The sequence below is a fragment of the Xyrauchen texanus genome, chromosome 34, assembly GCF_025860055.1.
Source record: "Xyrauchen texanus isolate HMW12.3.18 chromosome 34, RBS_HiC_50CHRs, whole genome shotgun sequence".
Taxonomy (NCBI): domain Eukaryota; kingdom Metazoa; phylum Chordata; class Actinopteri; order Cypriniformes; family Catostomidae; genus Xyrauchen; species Xyrauchen texanus.
In genome coordinates, this window is record NC_068309.1 from 29,462,690 (window position 1) to 29,485,540 (window position 22,851).

Below are 22,851 nucleotides of genomic sequence, written 5' to 3' on the forward strand. Positions count from 1 at the left end.
TTATAGGTGGGTTTGATGCCTCACAGACCTGAAGTTGTTGTCTGGCTGGATGCTGCAGAAGTTGGATTATGGGGAGTTTGTGAAAAGTGAGGATAATGAGGAATATTGTGTTACTGTAGAAAGAGTATTGCAGTGTCTGTGTCATTTCTTTGTCAGCTTGTTGATCAAGTATAACTGATCTTCTTCATCTTACTTTTGGTCAGTGCTTATTTAATTTTCAATTAGCTTATTTTAATGTCACAGTTTCAGTCAACATGAAATAAAAATAAATATTACTTAAATAAAAAATATAATACTTTGTTAATACACATTACTGGTTAACTATGTACAATTCACAATTGCAATTTTTTTCCAAAATAAATTGTAAAAATTTTATATTTTCCTTCATAATCTTCAGAAACAACTTGATCCGCCTCTTAAAAATATAGGCCTATATGTGGGCTATTGTTTATGATCAAGGAGCTCTAAAATACCTGTAGAGAGCTTTCTGTAAGCATTTCCATTTATTTCAATGGCATTTGCTCAGCTAGTGCAGGGTTCCCAGAAAGTACGTAATCTGAAGGCAGCTAACTTTGGTAATGGCCACTCAGATCTGGGATTGTGTGTCATGTGACCAATCACTCATCAATAGCAACAGATAGGAAATAATATTAGTCCATTTGATGCTCTTTAGAGCCACTGAAAAACAATCTAACCCTGGAAAAAGATAACAACATTACTTTTATTAGGGGTGTAAAACATATCGTATCGTATTATATTGTAGCGTACGATACAACTCTCACTATACAATGCCATATGGTATTGTATGATGCATAAACACACACATTATAGTGTAATTAAAACCAATCAGCGTAATATTGAGAGCCGGCGGAACAAAACAGAGCAACACACTTACAGTACATAAGCGAGAAGATCGATGGCACACGCCAAGTAGATTGTACTGTAGCAATGCAGCTTGTCGAATTTGCCAAAGAATGGTGTCATGTCCTGGTGCTACAGTACATCAAGCATGTTGTTTTGCTTACGCTGACATCACCGCACAAATCGGTGGATTTGTGAGGCAGAAAAAGCAGCAGTAAGTTCAACAGCCACCTCTACCAGCCGACACGGAGCGTGACATGCACAGCAAGATGCTCATTTTGAGTTTTATCTATCAAAAAACAGCTTTTTAAAAAACCAACATCAATAATCATCTGCTTTTGACTTCAAAATGTAAACCACTTTGAGAACAACACTTGTGTACATGTTATAAGCCGGTAATAACGTTGGTAAAGTTTACATGCAAAGTGAAACAAAGTATAATAAATAATACTGGATTATGTACATATATTTTGAAACCAGAGGTCAGGTTCCTCTTGAGATTTTTCCCTTGCTACAGTCACTTCAGCTTGTTCACAGGGGGCTTTCAAACAACAAGGCATGATTTTCTATGAAGCTGCTTTGAAACTATGTGTATTGTGAAAAGTGCAATACAAATATAAATGAGTGTAGACAAACTTATTTTCTCTAGAAAAACATGAAAATTGTGAGTTAATTTACATTTATGCATTTGGCAGATGCTTTTATCCAAAGCGACGTACAGTGCACTTATTACAGGGACAAAAAATATTTTAGTCAGAATAATATATAGTCACAGCTAATATTGAATGGCCATCAATAGGGAAACAATGTATTTTTGCCATCATAGGGTGCAGTTCCACCATCTACCAACAGGTGCTAAGAGGAACCTGATAAATCGGATCACCTGGCTATGATAGCAATAGCCAAATAGCTAATTAGGAATTATTTTAGGCTACTGTTATAGTTCATGCAACCTTTCTTAAATATTGGCAATAGTCAATGCAGTTATTTTTTCAATATCATTGAACAGCCCGTTTCCCTCAGAAATGTGTCACACTGCGAGTAAAATGTCAAATGGATTGTGAATGCCTTGGCATGTTGACTAGGGGGTCAAATCAGAACCGCCGCTCCCTGTACATACAGTATATATTACGCAGTCAGTGTGGTGTGGAAGAACTTAATTGGTCGGCATAAAGCCCACACCTGAACCCCATTAAACACCTTTGGCATGAAGTGGAACACTAACTGCGAGCCAGGCCCCATCACCCAAGATCAATGTCTGACCTAATTGATGCTCTTGTGTCCAAATGGGAGCAAATCCCCATAGTCATGTGCTAACATCTGCTAGAAGTCTTCCCAGAAGAGTGGAGGCTGTTATAGCACCAGAGGAAGGACAAACTCCCTATCAATGCTCATAGTTTTGAAATTAAATGTTTATGAAGCACATATGGGTGTGTTGTTTGTGTCTCCATAAATGTAAGAGAGAAGCTAATATTGTAAATGTGAGACGAGAGATGGCTGAGGGGAGACAGGCAACCAAAAGACAAAGAAAGGACAAAGAAAAAATGGAAAACAGCAGATACTAAAGATGCACTCATATTCTCTCCCAGTTTGCTGAGAGACAAGTGAGTTTGACTCATCCGGTGAGCAATCTCTCTTTGCTGCTGTCCTCCTTTTTAAAATCACTGGAACTTTCTGTCTCCCCATCAATGCCATTTAACGTGTGTCCTCAATCAAATGAGAAAATGCAAGGAAGAAAACAAAGGCAGAGGAAAAGACACAACCAAACAGTTGAAACACACTGTCATTAACTCTAAAGCTGAAGCTGTCCAAGTATCGATCTCTTCTACTATGAGCAATTGTAAGTCTGAACCGCGATGTTGCTTCCTCAAGAATCGCTCAATTGATTCCCATCTCAGTGCACTGTTGAGTCGGACCGTGGCAAGGGGTAGAATTTGCTGCAAAATTTATATTATAAAGAGAGCCCCACTTTCAGAATATTCCCAATGCAAATAGACAAAGGTAGTTGTTGTTTTAACCACTCAATGATGATTTAAAGTATTAAATATGCGGTAGATGATGTGTAATTTGTCATGTTTACATTGTGCATTAATGGTGCTAATGCTAATGCTGACATGGCAAATGTGGCCATAATAGGACCTGTTAATCTTTTATTCTATTTTATTAAGAATTTTGTGGTGGAAAAAAAGTCCATGATAAGGTTTAAGGTTTTATATAAAGCAATAGATACCGTATATTGTTCAAAATTAAGGCAAGAGGTATTTGGACACTTTTGGGGTTGTCAAACATTAGATGTACATGTTCATATGTGAAGAACTACACCTTTAGTTACTCTGTTAGGGCACCCGTCTGAACTTGAGGAAAACGTCTGTTGCTTAAATGTAATAAAAAACATTAAAAAAACACAGAGCTCAGAAAAGTACATTTAGATCTGAGAAAAGGTCCAGTAACATTTGTTTGCTGATGGCACGTTGTTTGATATTTCACGAGTTTGCATGTCCACTTAGTCCTTGAAGTAGAAAAGGTAAACAGATTGTTATGGGTAAACAAATTTGTCTTGCTGTCTTGTAGAGTCTCGAGCGTGAGGATCGACTCGAGATCCAAGTATCCCCCCAAACTACTTAATTGACATTAGATGAGATTAAAAATGGTGGAGTCAGGGTGGTGGAGGGATTGAGGTAAGCAGCCACTGATATGTGCTTGTGTTGTAATTAGGACTAAGTTGCCAAGCTCCTCACAAACATTTGTTTAGGACACCGTTTTGTATCTATCGCAATTGAAACTATGGGTGTTTGCCAAACTGCATTTTTGTGCACTTGAAGGGCAGGGAAGGGTAGGCCACTCAAAGGGTTATTCCAAGCAAAAGAACCTTTCACAAGACTTTTATTAAAAGCTACAGTCAAACTGTAATGCCATGCTCCCATCAGAGTGTCAACATCAAGAGCTCTGTCTTTCGAAGTGATGATCACTTTTCATTGGAATTCGCCCTTAGACTTCATGGTGCAAAAGGACAAATACTTTTAAGACCACTGTATAAAATGTTGCAAATATTCCTTAGTAATTATTCATAAGGTATTTTATGGTCTCTAAAGGTATATGTATAAAAAAGTGAGCCAGGACAGACAACGATCCATTGTTCAAATTACTGTATAACTCAGTATATTAAGCAAACACAGGAAACTGTCAAACTGTGGCCTAAGATACATTTCCAAAGAGAATTAAGACTCCATCTAATGAATACTGTGGGTTTTATCAGAGTAAAATCTCCTCTATTCAACCTAGCAACAGCTATAAGAACTTGTGACCAAACTCCAAAGTATTAAATGTAGCATGATAGTAAGAGAAGAGTTGTGGTTGCATTGATTGTAAAAGTCCAATGTAATGATGAAGAACGAATGTCCTCCCTTGAATACAGCAGGCATTAGAGATTTTATCTCTATACTATTTATGTGAATTTATGGTATGCCACCAAAATTGAAACTAACTTTTGCAGTTTTTGTGATAACTTCCAATGAATAGTTATTACTTATTCAATAATAACACCTTGTGACTATTATGCATGTGATCAGTATTGTCTTCCATGAAACATCAGATGTGAAATGCAGAAGTGATTACTTTGCACTCTATAGCTGCAGAGTGGACAAAATAAAATAACATTTCACTTCATTTTTCTTAAAAAATGACTATGTCAGCAGCAGCCTTTCTGCTAGGCATATTTACCCAATACATTTGTTATTTAAATTTTTTCCCTTAAAAAAATGGAACTGAAAGTGTTTTGTTTTGTTTTTATTTTATTGTTTTTCTTACTACTTTATTCTGTTTTCCATTCTGGACAAGTGGTCCTATATGATTCTTAATACTTTTGAGTGTGGTTTGGATGAGCAGATAAGAAAACATTTTGGACCTTGTTTACACCTGGGATTCTTAAAATCGATTCCATAAAATAAAAAAAAAGATACAGAAACTGAATGGTTTTCATCATTTTTGGTTCCAATAACTGTTCTTGAACATAAATTATTCTGCCAGTGCACCACTGCTACTAAATCAACACAGCAGCATTCCTTTGTTGTGGCATAATGGCACATATTTTCAGTCTATAAACTTTAATACATTGCCAAAGCACTGCCTTTGATTGCAGGGTGTTCCTTATACGAAATATTGGTGATCCGGTACAACACTCAATGCACTTTTGTTGATTGTTTTTGTTTGAAATCAGGTTTGTTTGTGAATACTGAAAACTTATCTTGGTAGGTTACATGGAAAATGATGTTAAATTAAACTACTTTCATATTTAGAACAACCATTTTTCAGAACTTTTCGGAACATGAAAGGAAATCACTTCTGTTTGTAAAGGTTAAACATGACTGGACAAATTGCTGTTATATATCTACACACACCATATATCGATAAAAGAAAAGATACATTCAACCTGTATACATTTACAATCATTAGACAGTTCTGACCACCAATTTCAGTGAATCTGAAACAATAAGATTTGAACTGATATCAGCAATGCAAGGTCTTAATGTTAGCTTTAGCATAGCCAGCGATCAAGCTTTTCGTAGTAGATAACGTACAACAATATGATCACACGGGACGTCGGCATGCTGTTTCCGAAAGTTCCGGTACCCTAGGATTGGCAACAATATGCCGACTCACTGACATACCCTATCGGATATATTTAGAATGGCTCAGAAACAATTACTTTCCCTCTTGGCACAACTGGTAGCACATTGCGTCAGTTGCATGGGAGACCACAGTTCATTCCCCAATCAAACAAATTCAACTGAAAACAATGGTTTCTGGCTAAATTTCCTTGATATAAATGGATGTTACACTTGTTTATATGCTCTGAAACACTTACTGCTTTAGCCTCTAGGGGCAGTGTTTTCAAATTTTTTCAATACAGATTTCTGCTAAAGAAAACACACTTGCCAATTTGTATGTGAGATCAGGCTGCACACAACAAGTTTAAGATGACACACTTTCCTATGACTGCCATTACTATAAAACTTGAAGACAACTGGTTTTGAAACAAAACGGAAAATTAAGTATTAAAGAACGTTTTGTCATTTCTAGTTTAGATCCAAATGTGTGTGTGTGTGTGTGTGTGTGTGTGTGTGGAGGGGGTGGGGGTGTTGTCACTGTCCATTTCTGCATATCCTGGCCCCCTTTATCATAATAGAATGTGTTGTACTTCAAAAGAGGTTTTCTATTAGAAGGGAGACATGGAAGCAATACAACGAATGAAGTGTTAGTATTCATGGTGATGTTGATATCAGTACAATAAGTCATGATATCAAGGGTAAATTACACAATGTGACCACATCATCAATCAGAACATGCAATCACACATTTATTTCAGAGGTGTACAACAGACCAGTGGTAATATCTTTGAGGGCAACCACCTACCTTTAAGCAAAACACCTCACAAAAATTGTATATGGTAGTGCAGTAATTGACCACAGTGAATTGCAGTTAGTAAACTTTCTCCACTGACCTTTAGTCTAAGAAAAGCTCAATACTTCTCTTGATCGCAAGCGAATTCATGAACATGTGCTGGTCACCATGCAACCATGCAATGTACACAATGGACTGCAAAGTGGTGTGCAAGCATTTTACTTTAGGGACACTCTTCCAGTTGTTCTGTTGGTAACAGGAAGAGGACTGTTTGATATCAAAGACAGCATGTGTTGTTTTTGGAGAAGTTTATCCTGCTTTGCTGTTAACAAATGGATGTATTCATCTCAACTTGATATGTAATTAATTTGCTTTGAGATAGCCCAGATGCAAAAAACAATGCTTTACCAAGCAGTTGCAATATGTTTTCATACAACTTGCATGTGGCATGCCGAAGTGTGATTGTTTGCAAATCAATTGTATATCTTTTGCATGCTTCACCACTGTCAAGAAATGCAACTGGCACTAAAATTGGAAAACTGAAATGCTTTAAATGCACTGTAAAGTTGACAATGATGAAAGACTCATGGTAATGTCCATACTCATTGCTGATATCAAAGAAGACAACTATGGATATCAGATAACGTATGCAATGTGCTGTACCGATCAAGAAATGTTTTGTATAAGGACAACCCTGATATCAAAGCAATGCTTAGGCAAAGCATTAAAAGTTACATGTAAAAGACTGAAAATATGTGTCATTATGCCACCACCAGTTTGCATTAGGGTGTCCTGAACTTGATATCATGTGGAGACCTATTAAATGATTAAAAAGCTTTCCATACTACCAGTGTTGTCCAATTCCCCATTCCGAACAAATTATTATTATAAGACAGTTTGTTTTTATATACCACACAAAACACAGTGTAGACAGATTACTGAACAAATGACTCTTATGAGTCGGTTCTTTGGAATCTACAGTGAGAAACATACAGCGCTACCATAAGAACAAATTAGACTGTTCTTTTTATTTGATGAAAAACTTGCTGAATTGCAAATCCTTTATTTCATTGTGTCCAAAAATGTGAACTGTGGTAAAAGATAAAAAAGTCAGTGTAGTTCTTATTTCCTAAAGTTTTTTCCTCACAAGGGAATTAGAACTGGAATCATTCAATTTCTTATGACTCCCCTTTTACATCTATATTTAGTGCTGTCCACTAGTGACTGGATCATCTGTGATGGATGTTAATACCAATCAAAATGTAGCCTCTATCTGTCTGTCAGTCACTCACTTTTTGTCACTCTCCTTCTCACTGATATCCAACTCTTAACACTAGATAAATCAATATGCAATTGAATCTCTGATGTTCTTCAGTTCCTCTATGTCTTGCTGTATAATAAAAGGATATTTGAGCAGTAGACTGCAGTCTGTTCTTCACCCAGCCCCTCAGAGCACATGTGTCAATTATAATGTAGCTGTCCTCCTCTAACGCAGTGATCCTTTTGAGGCCTGTAGGATGGTTTGAGCCTGGTCTCAGCCCTTTTCAAAGCCTAAAAGTAGACTGTTTGTGAACATTCAGACACCCACCACACAACTGAGGGAGGTGTTTAGAAGTACATTTATATTGAGGATGGTCAGTAAAACCTTAACTTATGTGACATTAAAATGTGTTAACGATGACTTTATGCCTCATTCTAAGGGTAGAATTCAAACTAGCTCAATAAAAGATGCTTTTTTAATCACTCGATGATATAATATACACTCACTGAACACTTTATTAGATACACTATACACCTATACACCGACATATTAATGTGATTATGTGATCAGCCTATCGAATGGTAGCAGTGCAATGCATAAAATCAGACAAATATGGGTCAGGAGCTTCAGTTAATGATTACATCAGAATATGTAAAAAGTTTGATCTCAGTGATTTCGACCATGCCATGTTTTTTGGTGCCAGACAGGCTGGTTTGTGTATTTTTGTAACTGCTGATCTCCTGTGATTTTCACACACAGCCTCTAGAGGCAAAAAAAAAATTACGCAATGCTGGCCCATGATTGGCTGATTCGATAATCGCATGAATAAGTAGGTGTACCTAATAAACTGGTCGGTGAGTGTATATGCAGTAGAAAATGCGCAATTTTTCTTGTTTACATTCTGAATTAATTGCGCTAAAGCGCTAACATGCTATAGACAGCCATAATAAATGCCGATTACACTCTGTTATTGTAATTTATGATGACATTGATACTACTTTGGCCTGATTTAGTTCTAAATTATGTCACACCCGTTCATTCTTTGATTTCGTATTAAGTATATCTGGGCCTTTAGAAGTCTTCAGGGGCTCTGCAAACCAGCCTTACCACAAAGCTGCAAGCTGAAAGGGAAACAAGGTACAAACCTAAATCAAATTTTAACTGAGCTCAGTATATTGTAGTTTTCTCAAACAGTACATTTTTGTGGAGGTCTGGCCAAGCTCTGCGGTCTGTATTGGGAAATCCAAACCTGATCAATGTAAAATGCTGCACATCATCAATGATTCTTTTGAAGCTTACATGATTCAGTTACTCAGTGTGTATGTCTGACAAAATTCAGAGTGCATCATCACGTTTCACCCTAAATGTACCTGATATTCTAGGGTGATTTCATTAGTATTTATAGGTATTCATACATCGTTTTTTCATGAATATTTGTTCATGTTTGAATATATAATGAAACAATATCAATGTATTCAAAGCATTTACATATACAGTATCTCACAAAAGTGAGTACACCCCTCAAATTTTTGTAAATATTTGATTGTATCTTTTTATGTAACAACACTGAAGAAATGACACTTTGCTACAATGTAAATTAGTGAGTGTACAGCTTGTATAACAGTGTAAATTTGCTGTCCCCTCAAGATAACTCAACCATTATTGTCCAAACTGCTGGCAACAAAAGGGAGTACACCCCTAAGTGAAAATGTCCAAACTGGGCCCAATTAGCCATTTTCCCTCCCCGGTGTCATGTGACTCGTTAGTGTTACAAGGTCTCAGGTCTGAATGGGGAGCAGGTGTGTTAAATTTGGTGTCATCACTCTCACACTCCCTCAAACTGGTCACTAGAAGTTCAACATGGCATCTCATGGCAAAGAACTCTCTGAGGTTCTGAAAAAAAATATTGTTGCTCTACATAAAGATGGCCTAGGCTATAAGAAGATTGCCAAGACCCTGACACTGAGCTGCAGCACGGTGGCCAAGACCATACAGCGGTTTAACAGGACAGGTTCCACTCAGAACAGGCCTCGCCATGGTCAACCAAAGAAGTTGAGTGCACATGCTCAGCGTCATATCCAGAGGTTGTCTTTGGGAAATAGACGTACGAGTGCTGCCAGCATTGCTGCAGAGGTTGAAGGGGTGGGGGGGGGTCAGCCTGTCAGTGCTCAGACCATACGCCGCACACTGCATCAAATTGGTCTGCATGGCTGTCATCTCAGAAGGAAGCCTCTTCTAAAGATGATGCACAAGAAAGCCTGCAAACAGTTTACTGAAGACAAGCAGACTAAGGACATGGATTACTGGAACCATGTCCTGTGGTCCGATGAGACCAAGATAAACTTATTTGGTTCAGATAGTGTCAAGCGTGTGTGGCGGAAACCAGGTGAGGAGTACAAAGACACGTGTGTCTTGCCTACAGTCAAGCATGGTGGTAGGAGTGTCACTGGGGAGCTACAGTTCACTGAGGGAACCATGAATGCCAACATGCACTGTGACATACTGAAGCAGAGCATGATCCCTCCCTTCGGAGACTGGGACGCAGGGCAGTATTCCAGCTTGATAATGACACCAAACACACCTCCAAGACGACCACTGCCTTGCTAAAGAAGCTGAGGTTGAAGGTGATGGACTGGCCAAGCATGTCTCCTAACCAAAACCATATTGAGCATCTGTGGGGCATCCTCAAATGGAAGATGGAGGAGCACAAGGTCTCTAACATCCACCAGCTCCATGATGTCGTCACTCCAGTGGCAACCTGTGAAGCTCTGGTGAACTCCATGCCCAAGAGGGTTAAAGCAGTGCTGGAAAATAATGGTGGCCACACAAAATATTGACACTTTGGGCCCAATGTGGACATTTTCACTTAGGGGTGTACACACTTTTGTTGCCAGCGGTTTAGACATGAATGGCTGTGTGTTGAGTTATTTTGAGGGGACAGCAAATTGAAACTGTTATACTAGCTGTACAATCTCTACTTTACATTGTAGCAAAGTGTCATTTCTTCAGTGTTGTTACATGAAAAGATATAATCAAATATTTACAAAAAATGTGAGGGGTGTACTCACTTTTGTGAGATACTGTATATGTATGTATGTATGTACAATACAGCTTAAAGATATTTACGTATCTTCTTAAGACTGGTCGGAACTGGAATTGCCACAGCCTTTGCAAGTGTTTTGCCACAAGATACTGAGTTCAATATTCAATACACTATCCCATAGCAGGACTCTCATCATGTTCATGATTGTGACAATAAAAAAAAAATGAAAAAGGAATGAGCACTTCAAGATGTCCTGCCCCAACACCCTGTTCAATAGGAAAGATATCAACATGGGTAAGAACTGTGCTTGTCAAGACAGTTCATAGGTACTTTAATACAAAGCCAGATCCTCTACTTAATCCTAAAACCCATAGCTTTAGATAACTTCAAACATTTCTACTGGTGTTTTCTGGTATTTAGTTTCCTTGAATTGATCACTGAAGTCCAATTTAAGGGTCTCAAAATGCTCTAACTGAGTCCAGAATGATAGTGTGAAAGGGTTAAATGTAAGAATGAAGAGGGAGGGCACATTTAATGATGCTTTATTCCAGAGGAAGATGAGCGCCTTGAGAGTGAGCGAGACATTATCAGCCAAATGAATTCTTGCCAGGAAAAGATATCCCGACGAGGATGCTGATTAACGATCAAGTCCTGAGGGAACGCAGCTGTACAAGACGTACTCTAAGTGGGTTTGTAACACACACACCCACGCATTTGGGCATGAGGACACAATGACTTGTAACGCTTATATGGCACTTACACATGAAGAACGACTGATCTGTGGTGCAAACTCCCCAAACTGGAACAATCTGTGTTGTAGTTGGTGCACTATTTGCTGTTGACCCACTGAATCGACCAATCAAATCACTGCTTTTAAGCACTGCATTCCCCATGGCCCCTCTTTCACCAGAGCGCTGCACAAAATTCTAAATTGTTTCAATTATTCACACATATCATACCCCCAGCCCTCCTCAGCGACTGGGATTGCGTAAGTACTACAAGAATCCATAGCTGGAATTGGCCTTCTGGGAAACACAGTCGCTTTAGAGTCGATGGGTGTTGAGAACGCCATGTGGTCTTGTTTTATTGATTTTGTGCTGGAAGTCATTGCAGGCGAAGCTTGGTATGCAAATTATAATGCTCCTGGATTTCCATTAACATATCTTTACTACCACCACCTCAACCCCTCCAAGGTCCACCCTGATGTCTGTTTTGCATGTAAGGACATTACACACTTAATGCCTGAATATATCATCACCAGACCATGGATACAACAGCACAAGATTCTAAATAATTAATGGAATTTAGCATACTGTATATGCCAGGACAGGGCTCTCCCAATGCCTTGGCACTACATATGCCTTGTTAAGAGGTGATTATTGGGTTATAACTTGGCTTTTAATCAAATTAAAAAATGTGGTCCCACCTTATAATAGATGTCTTTAACCACTATGTACTTAAGAATTTTTTTAATTAACTTATTATGTACAAGTGTACATATGTGTTTTTGCATTGTACTTACATTGAAAGTATCTTCATTTATTTGCATTTGTAGTTACAGTGTTAACCTTACCCCAAAACCTAACCCAACCCTTAGCCTAAAACCTAACTCTAACCCCTAACCCTAATCCTCAACCTACCCTTACCTCAGCCAACATAGCAGCATTTTTGAGAATTCTGCAGATCCACATGAAGTAACACAATAAATACATTGTATGTATTTTAATGTTAGTAAATAGTATATAAAGACACCTAATATAAAATGTGACCAAAAATTTGAATGAAATTATTTATATGATACAGTATATCAATTAATTTATTGAATTAATTGCAATTAATTACATATATTTGCATATACTGTATTACATACATTTCAATATATAATTAATAAATAATTGTTAATAATTTTACTTCTGGTTTATTTAATATTTTTTAAAATATTGTTAGAGACAAGTACAAAAGCATTGATTAGAAAATACAAAAATTGACTATAGAAGTTAGTTTAAATATGCCTTGAATTAAAAACAGTGCTGTGCTATTTCAGAGCTGACTGCACCTGGTTAAACTGGATTATGGTGGTTAGTGAATAAGACGCAGTATATGTGCTGAAATAACTCACTCAATTAGTTAATTCCCTAAATAATAATTTGGAATTTAAAATATGTGCCAGTGCAGGGCACTCCTAATTATATTTGTCTTAGTTTTAGAGCTAGGTACTGAATGTTTTTCTTTTACTATGCATACATTTCCTTCTCAGTGTTGAATCTGAAAATAATGAGCGTTTTCCCATAACATCCATCCTGTGTGTATAACCTTTCTCCAGAGTAAACCAGTGTACGACCCACACAACCACAAGAAGTGATTCCACCTCAGAGACTTTATGAGTAAAGAAAATATACAATGAGTGTTTTTTTATCGTTCCTCATAATCCGGATTCAGAGTGCGCAAGAAGGCCATAGTAAAAACCTCTAATTTGAACCAGATGCCTGTAACACACTAATTTACAGGCCTCCAGGGAATTCCACAGGACCATAATAATCCTAAATATTCACCAAGCAGAATTTTGTGTGTCAATCAACAATAAGAATTGAAATGTATTAAACCCCCTGGATATTGGCAGATTTTAATGCATATGTGTAAATAGCCAACATGTTCTGTCAGAGACAGCTACCAATTTCATATAATTTAGACATAAATATATGTTATGTAACCTGACAGACCTTCCATAATTGAATCATTAACTTGTATTCATTCCTTAAACATTAATGCAGACCTTAATGTTTAGTTATGAGGAACAAAGCTAAAATTAGATTAGACATTGCTAATACATCTTTGTGGCGAGATGACTTCATAATATATTTGAATAAGTTTAACAAGCATAACTGTACTATGGACAATGTAATTTGTACAAAGTTTCCGGCAAGAGTGATAGTTTTCTGCCATCTCACCATATGTGAAAGCTAATATTAAATGGGAGAATAAAATTAGGTAACTACATGTATTTAATATTGGTTGAGGTTAGGGTTAGATTTAGGGTAAGTAATTAGTAATTACAAAAGTTGTTGTAATTATATAGTACGTAAATGTATAACAGTACTGTAAAATAAAGTGCTACCACATTTTCCAAACAAAGCTTTCCACAGTATAAATATAGAAATTCACTAAAATACCACTAATTCAAGTAACAGTAAACATTTCCCAAAGTCTAAGTGGGAGTTTGACTAATTGAAAGAACTAGTCCCCCATAGGTTGCATATTCATTGAAATACATATTAAATCACTTAAACTGTCATCTTTTACTAAATTAATCAGCCAGCAGATGTTAGCTATCCGCTTTGTTACAGCAATCATGAAGCTGCTTTCCTGATTTACTTCAGGGTATCAATGCCAGCGTCAAGCACTACTATGATCTCCACATGAGAGGTGCTGCAGACAATATTTCATTCTGCATTTTGGTGATAGTTAAGACTTGACGTGCTTCTGTGGTAAATAAATTGCACCTTACAGAGGCTGCAAAGTACTTTTCTGTCACAAGTCTCATTTGGGCTTGTTTTGTACATACAAATAGTGTTAAGAGGTCAATTTCAATCACTAGTGTGTGTATTGTGGTGTGTACGTCAGTGTAATGAGTCCAGGTCAACACATCACAGAGATTTTGCTGGTTTATTCTTTATTAAAGTTAAATGCCTTAATTGTGATTAAGAAAAATTAATGCGTAAAACTTTTGACAGATCTAGAAATTATCAATGTTTTTAGTTGCTTCTTTTCAATGCCTTGTTCAAACAGTCTAAATCGGTTTACAATTCAGTCTGAAGCATTGAGAAACATTAGGGTATTTTCACACTTGGTCCATTTCAGTGGTCTGAGCATGGTTCACTGGATTTTTGGCCCATATGTGACCAACCCAAACAATCTCTGACCACAATATATGCAAACCGAACTGAGATCATCTCGGGAGGTGGTCTGAGTACAGTTCTCTTAAAGTTTGGTTTGCTAATAACATGTATTGTGAACACAAAGCTCTCTGGGCTCACTTGATTTTCCCTTTTGCGTAATGCTGAACATGTTTGACCCCTGACAAGTTACCGTACGCCAGTAATGAAGACACTAAAGGAAGAGATGAGACGAGACACTTATTCTGTTTCTATGGAGATGACAGAGTAAGTTGCAGATGAAAACTATGTAAACTCTTCAGAAATCAAACTCACAAATCTTTCATCAGTGTTCAGTGTTGAAGACTCGAGGGTTTAACTGGACCAAATTGGAAGGGCATGTTACAGTTCAGAGATTACGAAATGAATATGTCACTATTGTTTTTAATGAATGGATGTTGCCCGAGGCTGTCAGTAGATAAAACCATGATCAATCGAATTTTTTGTTGGTAATACAACTAATCTACTATAGCCCACTTTAGAGGTCATGAATTGAGTGAATGCAAAGAGAACTGGGTCATTTTACACTCTGTTCACTTTTTGGTCCATTTAAAGGGGTCTGAGTTTGGTTCTTTTAAAGAAGACCCAAGTGTGAAAACATGCTTACTCATGCACTGAATCCTCTGGAGCGGATAGTTTAGGACACAGATAATACCAGATGATGTCTGATTCTGTAGTTTGTGCTGGGTATGTGGTATGTTTACACAGAATTGAATTATGTCCAACATATGGCAGCGCAATATGTGCCAATGACATGACATGATCTGGACTGCTAGAAGCTCAGCATATTTTCTAGAGCAAGAATCTGCTCGGGTCAACCCAACTTGTGTGTTTGTGTGCATGTGAGCTGTTTGCTCAGGATACTGGAAGTAATACAGACTGAAAAGAACACAGATAAATCCACTGATCAGCACTACAAACATACAATGAGAAAACGTTTAGAGAGACCCACCCAACTCATATTTTGCATATAATTATGCATATATTATTAAACGCCAACTGTTGCAATCAAAGCAGGAACTTAAATTGTGCAATAAGTACAATTTAACAAGGGCACTCAGACAAGCCAATATACTATCAAGACAGAACATACAGTTGTGTTTATTTGGAATCAAATTGTCAGCCTCAAAAAGCTGACTGTATAAAACTAGAAAATTATAGTTAATTGAGATAAACTTTTATGTTGCCTTGACAATGTCTTGTCTAAGATTTTAAAAATGTTTAATAAGAAGCCATAAGATGGATGGATGGATGGATGGATGGATGGATGGATGGATGGATGGATGGATAATATCAATAGATCAAAATAACAAACTTCAATAGAATCAAATGTAGGCTGTTATGTTTGCTTAACAAAGAAAACAGAAGTTATCTTTTTGAAATGGGAAGTTAGAGTAAACCAGACAAAGCAGAGAAAAAGAGAAGATAAAGAAAAGGGGACAGTCCTTGCCTTGTCATTTCCCCACCCATTAGCAAAAGTGTCCATCAAATGTATTATTTATCCTAGTGTCCTGTAAAGGAATGTGTGTGTGTGTGTGTGTGTGTGTGTGTGTGTGTGTGTGTGTGTGTGTGTGTGTGTGTGTGTGTGTGTGTGTGTGTTAATAGTGGCCTTCCAGATGCAGAACAGACTTTGTCTTAAAGGCAAGGGAGATGAGGAGGGGGTGGTGACACTTAACCAAATGTAGATGCTATTTCCTTTTCAGGCTCCTCTGACCCCTAGCTTGGGAGAAGAAAAAGTTTTCCCCCTTCCTTCTAACTCTCCCTCTTTCCTTCTCTCTTACACAATCTCACACATATTAGAGGGTGTCTGAAAACTACATGCAGACATTCTGCATTAAGTGTCAAACTAGCAAGAAGAAACCTCCTTCTCTCTGGACTTCATGGAGCTCTTCAAAAAGATGAAATGAATAGTGACTGGACACGTTTGAAAGCACATGGATATGGCACACATAGTGAAAACTCCACTCAGGAGGTCTTTTAGCGAACATGTGAAGGATTCCACTAACAAGGCATGGGATAACTTTTGGAAGAGTGCTCGAGAGAAACGGCTCTCAGGTAAAGATCACGTTTGGCAGTTGATGTGTTTGGGGCTTGAGATGTGGTTGTGGTTTCTCAGGTCAATGAACCATCTTGGTGGTCCATTGATGTTCTTGTTTTATGATTTTCCATTATACTAATTAAACTTTACATAATTTAAATGAGGTGAGATATGACAAACCAGAAGTTAGTCTAATGAAACCAGGGCTGCACCTTGGGAAATCTCTGGTTTCAAGGCTTTATATCTTAAAGGAATATTGCGGGCTCAATACATGTTAAATTTGTGTAATAATGTTGATTTACACAGAAATAAATTTTTTTTAGACTTTAAAGTTTACTTAAAAAAAAAAAAAAATGGGTTACAGTGAGGCACTTACAATGGATGTGAATGGGGCCAATCTGTAAATGTTAAAATACTCACGGTTTCAAAAGATTAGCTACAAGACATAAACAATATGCATGTTAACATGATTGTAGTGTGATAAAAAGACTTACTAACCTTTTCTGTATAGAGTTGTTCAATTTTACAACTTTGTTGCCATGATGAGGTAACACTTTTAACCCTTAATTGACCATAAAAACAACAATTTAAACAACTCTGGAGCTCAAATAATACACCATTTTTACCAGGAGAATTAATTTAAGTGCTTTTATAAAATGATAAGCTTCACATTTCTGTCTATAAACCCTCCAAAAATTGGCACCCCTTTCACTTTAGCCTGATCTGAGCTAAAGATGCACAATGTATGATACCATAGTTGTCAGATTTTACTGCAGATTTCAAATTTCTTATTTGCTCGTAATCTTGACCAATCATTTTGGGGAATTCGGTCTTTCCTCATTCAAGTAAATAGGAGCTGCACTTTTAGAAATGTATCCATAGAAAATGTATCCATAGAAAATAGTTGGCTGTAATAATAATGGCTGTGTCGGAATGACTTGCATTGAACGGGACTTTGGACAATCACAGATCACAGTGTTGACGTATTTCCTACTGAAACAGGAAGTTTTGGCGAGGCAAAAAAAAGCATTTTATTTTAAATAGCCAATAGGCTTTAGTAACATCACATCCATGAACCATGATTAGGGGGAGGGACATTCTCATTCTAGCAAGTATTTGATTGTCCAAAAATCAATGAGGTGCAAGATGAGTCATCAGTATTTTGGTCTGTTTTTGCTGAAGAGATATGTACATTTAAAATGCAAATATCTGCTTAAGTAAATTTTGTCAACTTTTACTAGTACACTAACATATACAGTAGTTGAGCTCAAAGCTACTAAAAATGGACTAAAAGACACAAAACTCTGATTTCAATGGGTCATTAATTCAGCAATGGTATTTCTAACAGTCTCACAAACCCTAGGGGTTTGCAATACACTTGTTTAGGAAACCCTGATCTAATCATGCTTTTAGTGATGACTTGGCTTTTAAACATACATGCTATGAACTGTCAACCAGGATGAAATATAAGTGTAAATAGTAGGGCTGTCGATATAACGCGTTACAAAAATCGCAATGCCCGCCGGAACGTAATATGGAAGATTCCTGAGAAATGCAAGCTTGTAGTACCACCTGTATACTCCAGAGGGCACTAAGTCAAACTTCAGCTGCGTGGCAACGAGCAGTTTATACAGTGAAGAAAAACACACTTGAACAGCAGAACAACACATACATGCGTTACGTTCTTGCGTTCAAAACACTTGATGGAGCGCAAATCCTAACTAAGGGATCTCAAGATGTGTTCTAAACTATATTTAACTTGACACAGTGACCTAAAAATTTTATGTTTATGACGCAATGCATCCAAGACGCTACACAAGCATGTCTGACGCAGGGGTAAATTGACGGGTCCTTAAACAAGCCCTCATAATAAATCTCCAACTGATTGACAAATTCACTTGTGAAATGGATTGCTGTGAACTGTGTGCCAATGATTGACTTATGATCAATAATATGTTAGTAAACAATACATTGTATTCTAAATCCACTTTTTGTATCGTCTTATCAATGATTAACTGCTACAGGAATGTAATGCACTTTAATTATCTGAATATGTTTTTATTTTATATATATATATATATATATATATAAAGATAACTATGTATCACTATGTCATCATTATATATTGAATTATTGTTATACGAAGGGCTTTCTCAACAAATATTTGTATATGTGATTAATTGCGATTAATTAATTGTGACACCATGTAATTAATTCGATAAAAAAATTGAATCGATTGACAGCCCTAGTAAAAAGTAAATATGAGTATCAGCAGACAGAACATTGAGTGAAGTATGGTTAAAAAAGCCTTGACATGTTAACAAGGGCCAGCTAATTGCTGGGATATCCACATCACTGGCAACCTCTGAGTCATCAAAGAGACCGCAGTAAATGGCTTTTGGTCAAAATGAGGATTTCCCTTAAGACCAAATCTTCCTTGATAGCCTGTCTCTTTCTCAACATATTTCTCATAGGGGCCTCATTTCGCTCATACAAGTTGTGGATTTCTGCCATAAATCACAACCATGTCCTAATATTTACGCCCTGACCCAACTTGTCATAACTCAATCCAAATACCTTCGTACTCTCGGAGATCACAAGGTGAATACGAGGATCTGTGTCCGCCAGATGCGTGCTATAAACATGCAAGAACTCCAAAGCGATGTTAGCATGAGGAAAGCTTTTTCAAAGCCAATAAAAACAGCTTGTTGCCAAAAAACTAACTCACCACAATTAAATGTGGCACAGAGCCAGGGAATCGCAATTGCCATGGCACTTCACACAAAATCACGGCCAAGTAAAATACAACGTAGCACTAGTGAGGGGTCTGGCCACATCTGGAGTAAACATCTGGCCAAGATCGACTGGAGCTTGCGATGTGGGCTGATGTGTGAGGTATTGCAAGATTTGGTTTATGTCAATGATGTGAGTGCATTTTCAACAAAAACACTGATCCTTAAAGAGATAGTTCACCCAAAAATATAATCTCTATCACCATTTATTCATACTCATGTTGTTTCAAACCTATAAGACTTTCTTTACAAACACATTTAGCACTTTTCCTGCTTTTCTATTGTATTACTCCACTTGTTTTTGAACCTGAGGTTTACACTGAACAGATTGTCCCAACCATTTTATTATGGACAGCTCTTATTTCACCCCTGTCAAGAGGCATTACCTCATTGCAGGAACCAGAGCCACGTGTGTCCGTGTGTGTCTGTCAGTGCAGTGTTTGCATGTGTGTGTGTGTGTGTGTGTGTGTGTATGTGTGTGTGAGCATGATGGAATAAATCTGTGTAAGAAGTTCTGAGCTCTATTATGATGCAGAGCAGGCCTGTTAGTTCTTGAGATTACTGTGAGAAAGCCTCACCAGATGTTGCAATCTCAAAGAAAGAAAAAGGGGAAAAAAGACATAGAAAATAAACATACACAGCTGGAAAAAATGGGAGGAAATGAGGTCAGATTCCAAATGTTTCTAGGCTACAACAACAGCAAAGAGAATATGTGAAAAAGCTATGATATTTTCTTCCTTTTACCATATCAATGAATATTTTCACATTTTGGTTTGGAGATAGTTTAATGAAGTATTGTTTGACTGTTAAACATAGCATCTGGGAAATGTATCTCCCTAAATTCCTGATTTGAAATGTTGTCATGAAAGTCAAATCCGACTCTCAATAAAACAGCATATTTTCACAGACCCACTTAAAACTTAATCTTAGAATTAAAAAGAATGTTCCATTTACATTAGTTTATAAGAGCTTCCCCTATTGCCTCCTGAAAATGTATTTGTTGCCAAATGGGTGAAAATGTACATTCACTGTGTTGGGTGTAATCTGATTAAAAAGGGATTAATCACTATAATCTATTTACTTTTTATTTCTAAATGTAGTATAATACATTTACTTTATTTATGTAATCAGATTACAGTTCCTCACTTTAAATTAATTTATTTTAAGTACAGTCATATTATTCATGTAGAACACATTTAAAACATGAATTATGTTCTACATCTGTTAGACTTTCGACAGCCGAAGGACATGTACCCCCTTAATGAGTCATAGAAAGGGAGAAACGTCTCGGGTTACATGTGTAACCCTTGTTTCCTGAAAAAAGCGGAACGAGATGCTGCGCTTTGCTAAGCGCTTTTTGGGAACAATCCTGCATTGTGTCCAGCTGTGAATATGTGTGTAACACGTCAATGAACATTGACCGGAATTTATAGCCTCGGCTGGTGATGATCATCAGATGCACCTGTGGCCAGGCTATAAACAGACGCGTCACCAGCGTGTCGTCAGATATCTTTTTCTGAAGCGCAGTCCTGGGACGTCCCAGTGCGGCAAAGAAGCGCAGCATCTCTTTCCGCTTTTTCAAGGAACAAGGGTTACACATGGAACCCGAGACGTTCCCTTTACAAAAAGCTTCACTCTGATGCTGCGCTTTGCTAAGCGCTTTTGGGAACGCAATACCCACGCCGCCGCACTGGGGCTGTCCGGACCCCTACTGTTGTGAAGTGTGCTCACAAGAACGCGAGAGGTCTCAGACATGAGCTTGAGATGTCGACTCAAGGACGTAAGAGCCCGGAGTAACATAAACATCTAAACCATAACATTTGACGAATGTGTGCAGAGAGGACCAGCCTGCCACATCACAAACTTGTTCAGACATGAGCTTGAGATGTCGACTCAAGGACGTAAGAGTCCGGAGTAGCAAAAACATCTAACCCATAAAGTTCGATGAACGTGTGCGGTGAGGACCAGCCTGCCGCATCACGAACTTGTTAAGGCATGAGCCTGCCATAAAAACTGATGAATGTGCGCGGAGAGAACTAGCCTGCCGCGTCACAAACTTGTTCAGGCATGAGCTTGAGATGTCGACTCAAGGACGTAAGATCCCGGAGTAGCATGAACATCCAAACTATAAAATCTGATGAATGTGTGCGGAGAGGACCAGCCTGCCGCATCACAAACCTGCTGCAGAGGGACCCCTCTAGCCAAGGCTTTAGAGGAAGCGACCCCTCTGGTGGAGTGAGCCCTGACACCTACTGGCGAAGCTTGACCGCGCGCCTCATAGGCTAGGGCAATAGCATCCTTCAGCCAATGTGACATAGTCTGCTTGGTAGCGGCCGCCCCCCTGTTGTGGCCCCCATAGAAGACAAATAATTGCCCTGACTATCGCCACTGGCTAGTGCGGTGGACATAAGCCTGAAGGGCACGGACTGGGCAGAGTCCGTGAAGTCTTTCCTGCTCCGGCGTTAAAAACGGCAGGGAGCAGAAGGCTTCCAGAGTGACAGGACGTAGTGTCAAAAAAGGCACCTTAGGAAGGTAGTCAGGATGAGGATGCAGAATAGCTTTGTTCATACCTGGGGTAAATTCTAAACAGGCCGGCAAAACAGACAGAGCCAGTAGATCTCCAATCCTCTTAAGAGAGGTAATCACCATAAGAAAGACCATCTTGAGAGTCAGAAGTCTGTCAGACGCTGACTCTAGAGGTTCAAAAGGGGGTCTCAACCAGACCCTCCAGGACTATTGCTAAGCCCCATGAAGGAGTTCTGGTCCTAACAGGAGGCCTTAGTCGCATGGCTCCACGAATGAAGCGAGCGAGTAGAGGATGCCTCCCCAAAGGCACCCCGTCCATCAAGGCGTGGCAAGCCGAAATGGCGGCCACATAAACCCTGAGAGTAGCGGGGCATATGCCTGCTGACAGTTTTTCCTGAAAAACCAGCTGAAACTGTCTCATATGGAGCAGGCCCAAAGGGATCACCGTGGACGCAGACGCCATGAGAACTAGTATTTGTTGAAACTGGTGAACAGTGCAACCTTGACCTAGCCTGAGAATGCACAGGGTGTTCTGAATGGACGTGCTCTCCAGTTTAACTCCAGTTTGCTCCAGGGGGTTGTCCCTGTAATAAGTGCACTGTAAGTCGCTTTGGATAAAAATTACATTGAGTTTGGTGTGGGAATACCTGTTTGACTGACCAATGGATGTGAATAGAGTGGAACAGTGCCCTCCCATTTTTTCAGCCATCATGGTTCCGGTTCCAGTTTTATCACATTTATTTTTATGTCTGTACATAAAATTCTTCATAACTGAGTTATAAGCTGTGAACCAAACCAACCAGCTCTGATGTGAATCACAATCTTACAAACTTTGTTTTGAGGCAAAAAAGTATTGAAAATTGGTCAAAAAAGACAGGTACAAAACCCACAATCCCTCACACACGCTGACACACATACACACCTACACACAAAGCCAAAAAACAGAGCCTTGATGTAAATGCATCCCCTGTGACTTGATAAATACAACAGTTTCTATA

General features: G+C 38.3%; 1 protein-coding gene across 2 annotated transcripts in view; it reads left to right on the forward strand.

The window, feature by feature from the left end:
* The first annotated feature begins 16,174 nt into the window (after nucleotides 1–16,174).
* LOC127628159 (rho GTPase-activating protein 7-like) overlaps nucleotides 16,175–22,851 on the forward strand; it is a 104,582-nt gene continuing 97,905 nt past the window's right edge. The window contains exon 1 of one of the 2 annotated variants that reach the window (XM_052104880.1): nucleotides 16,175–16,552. In XM_052104880.1, coding sequence (XP_051960840.1) covers nucleotides 16,432–16,552 — 121 coding nt within the window. In that variant the 5' untranslated portion in view covers nucleotides 16,175–16,431. The remainder of the gene's footprint in view (nucleotides 16,553–22,851) is intronic. The other variant, XM_052104879.1, reaches the window with a different exon arrangement.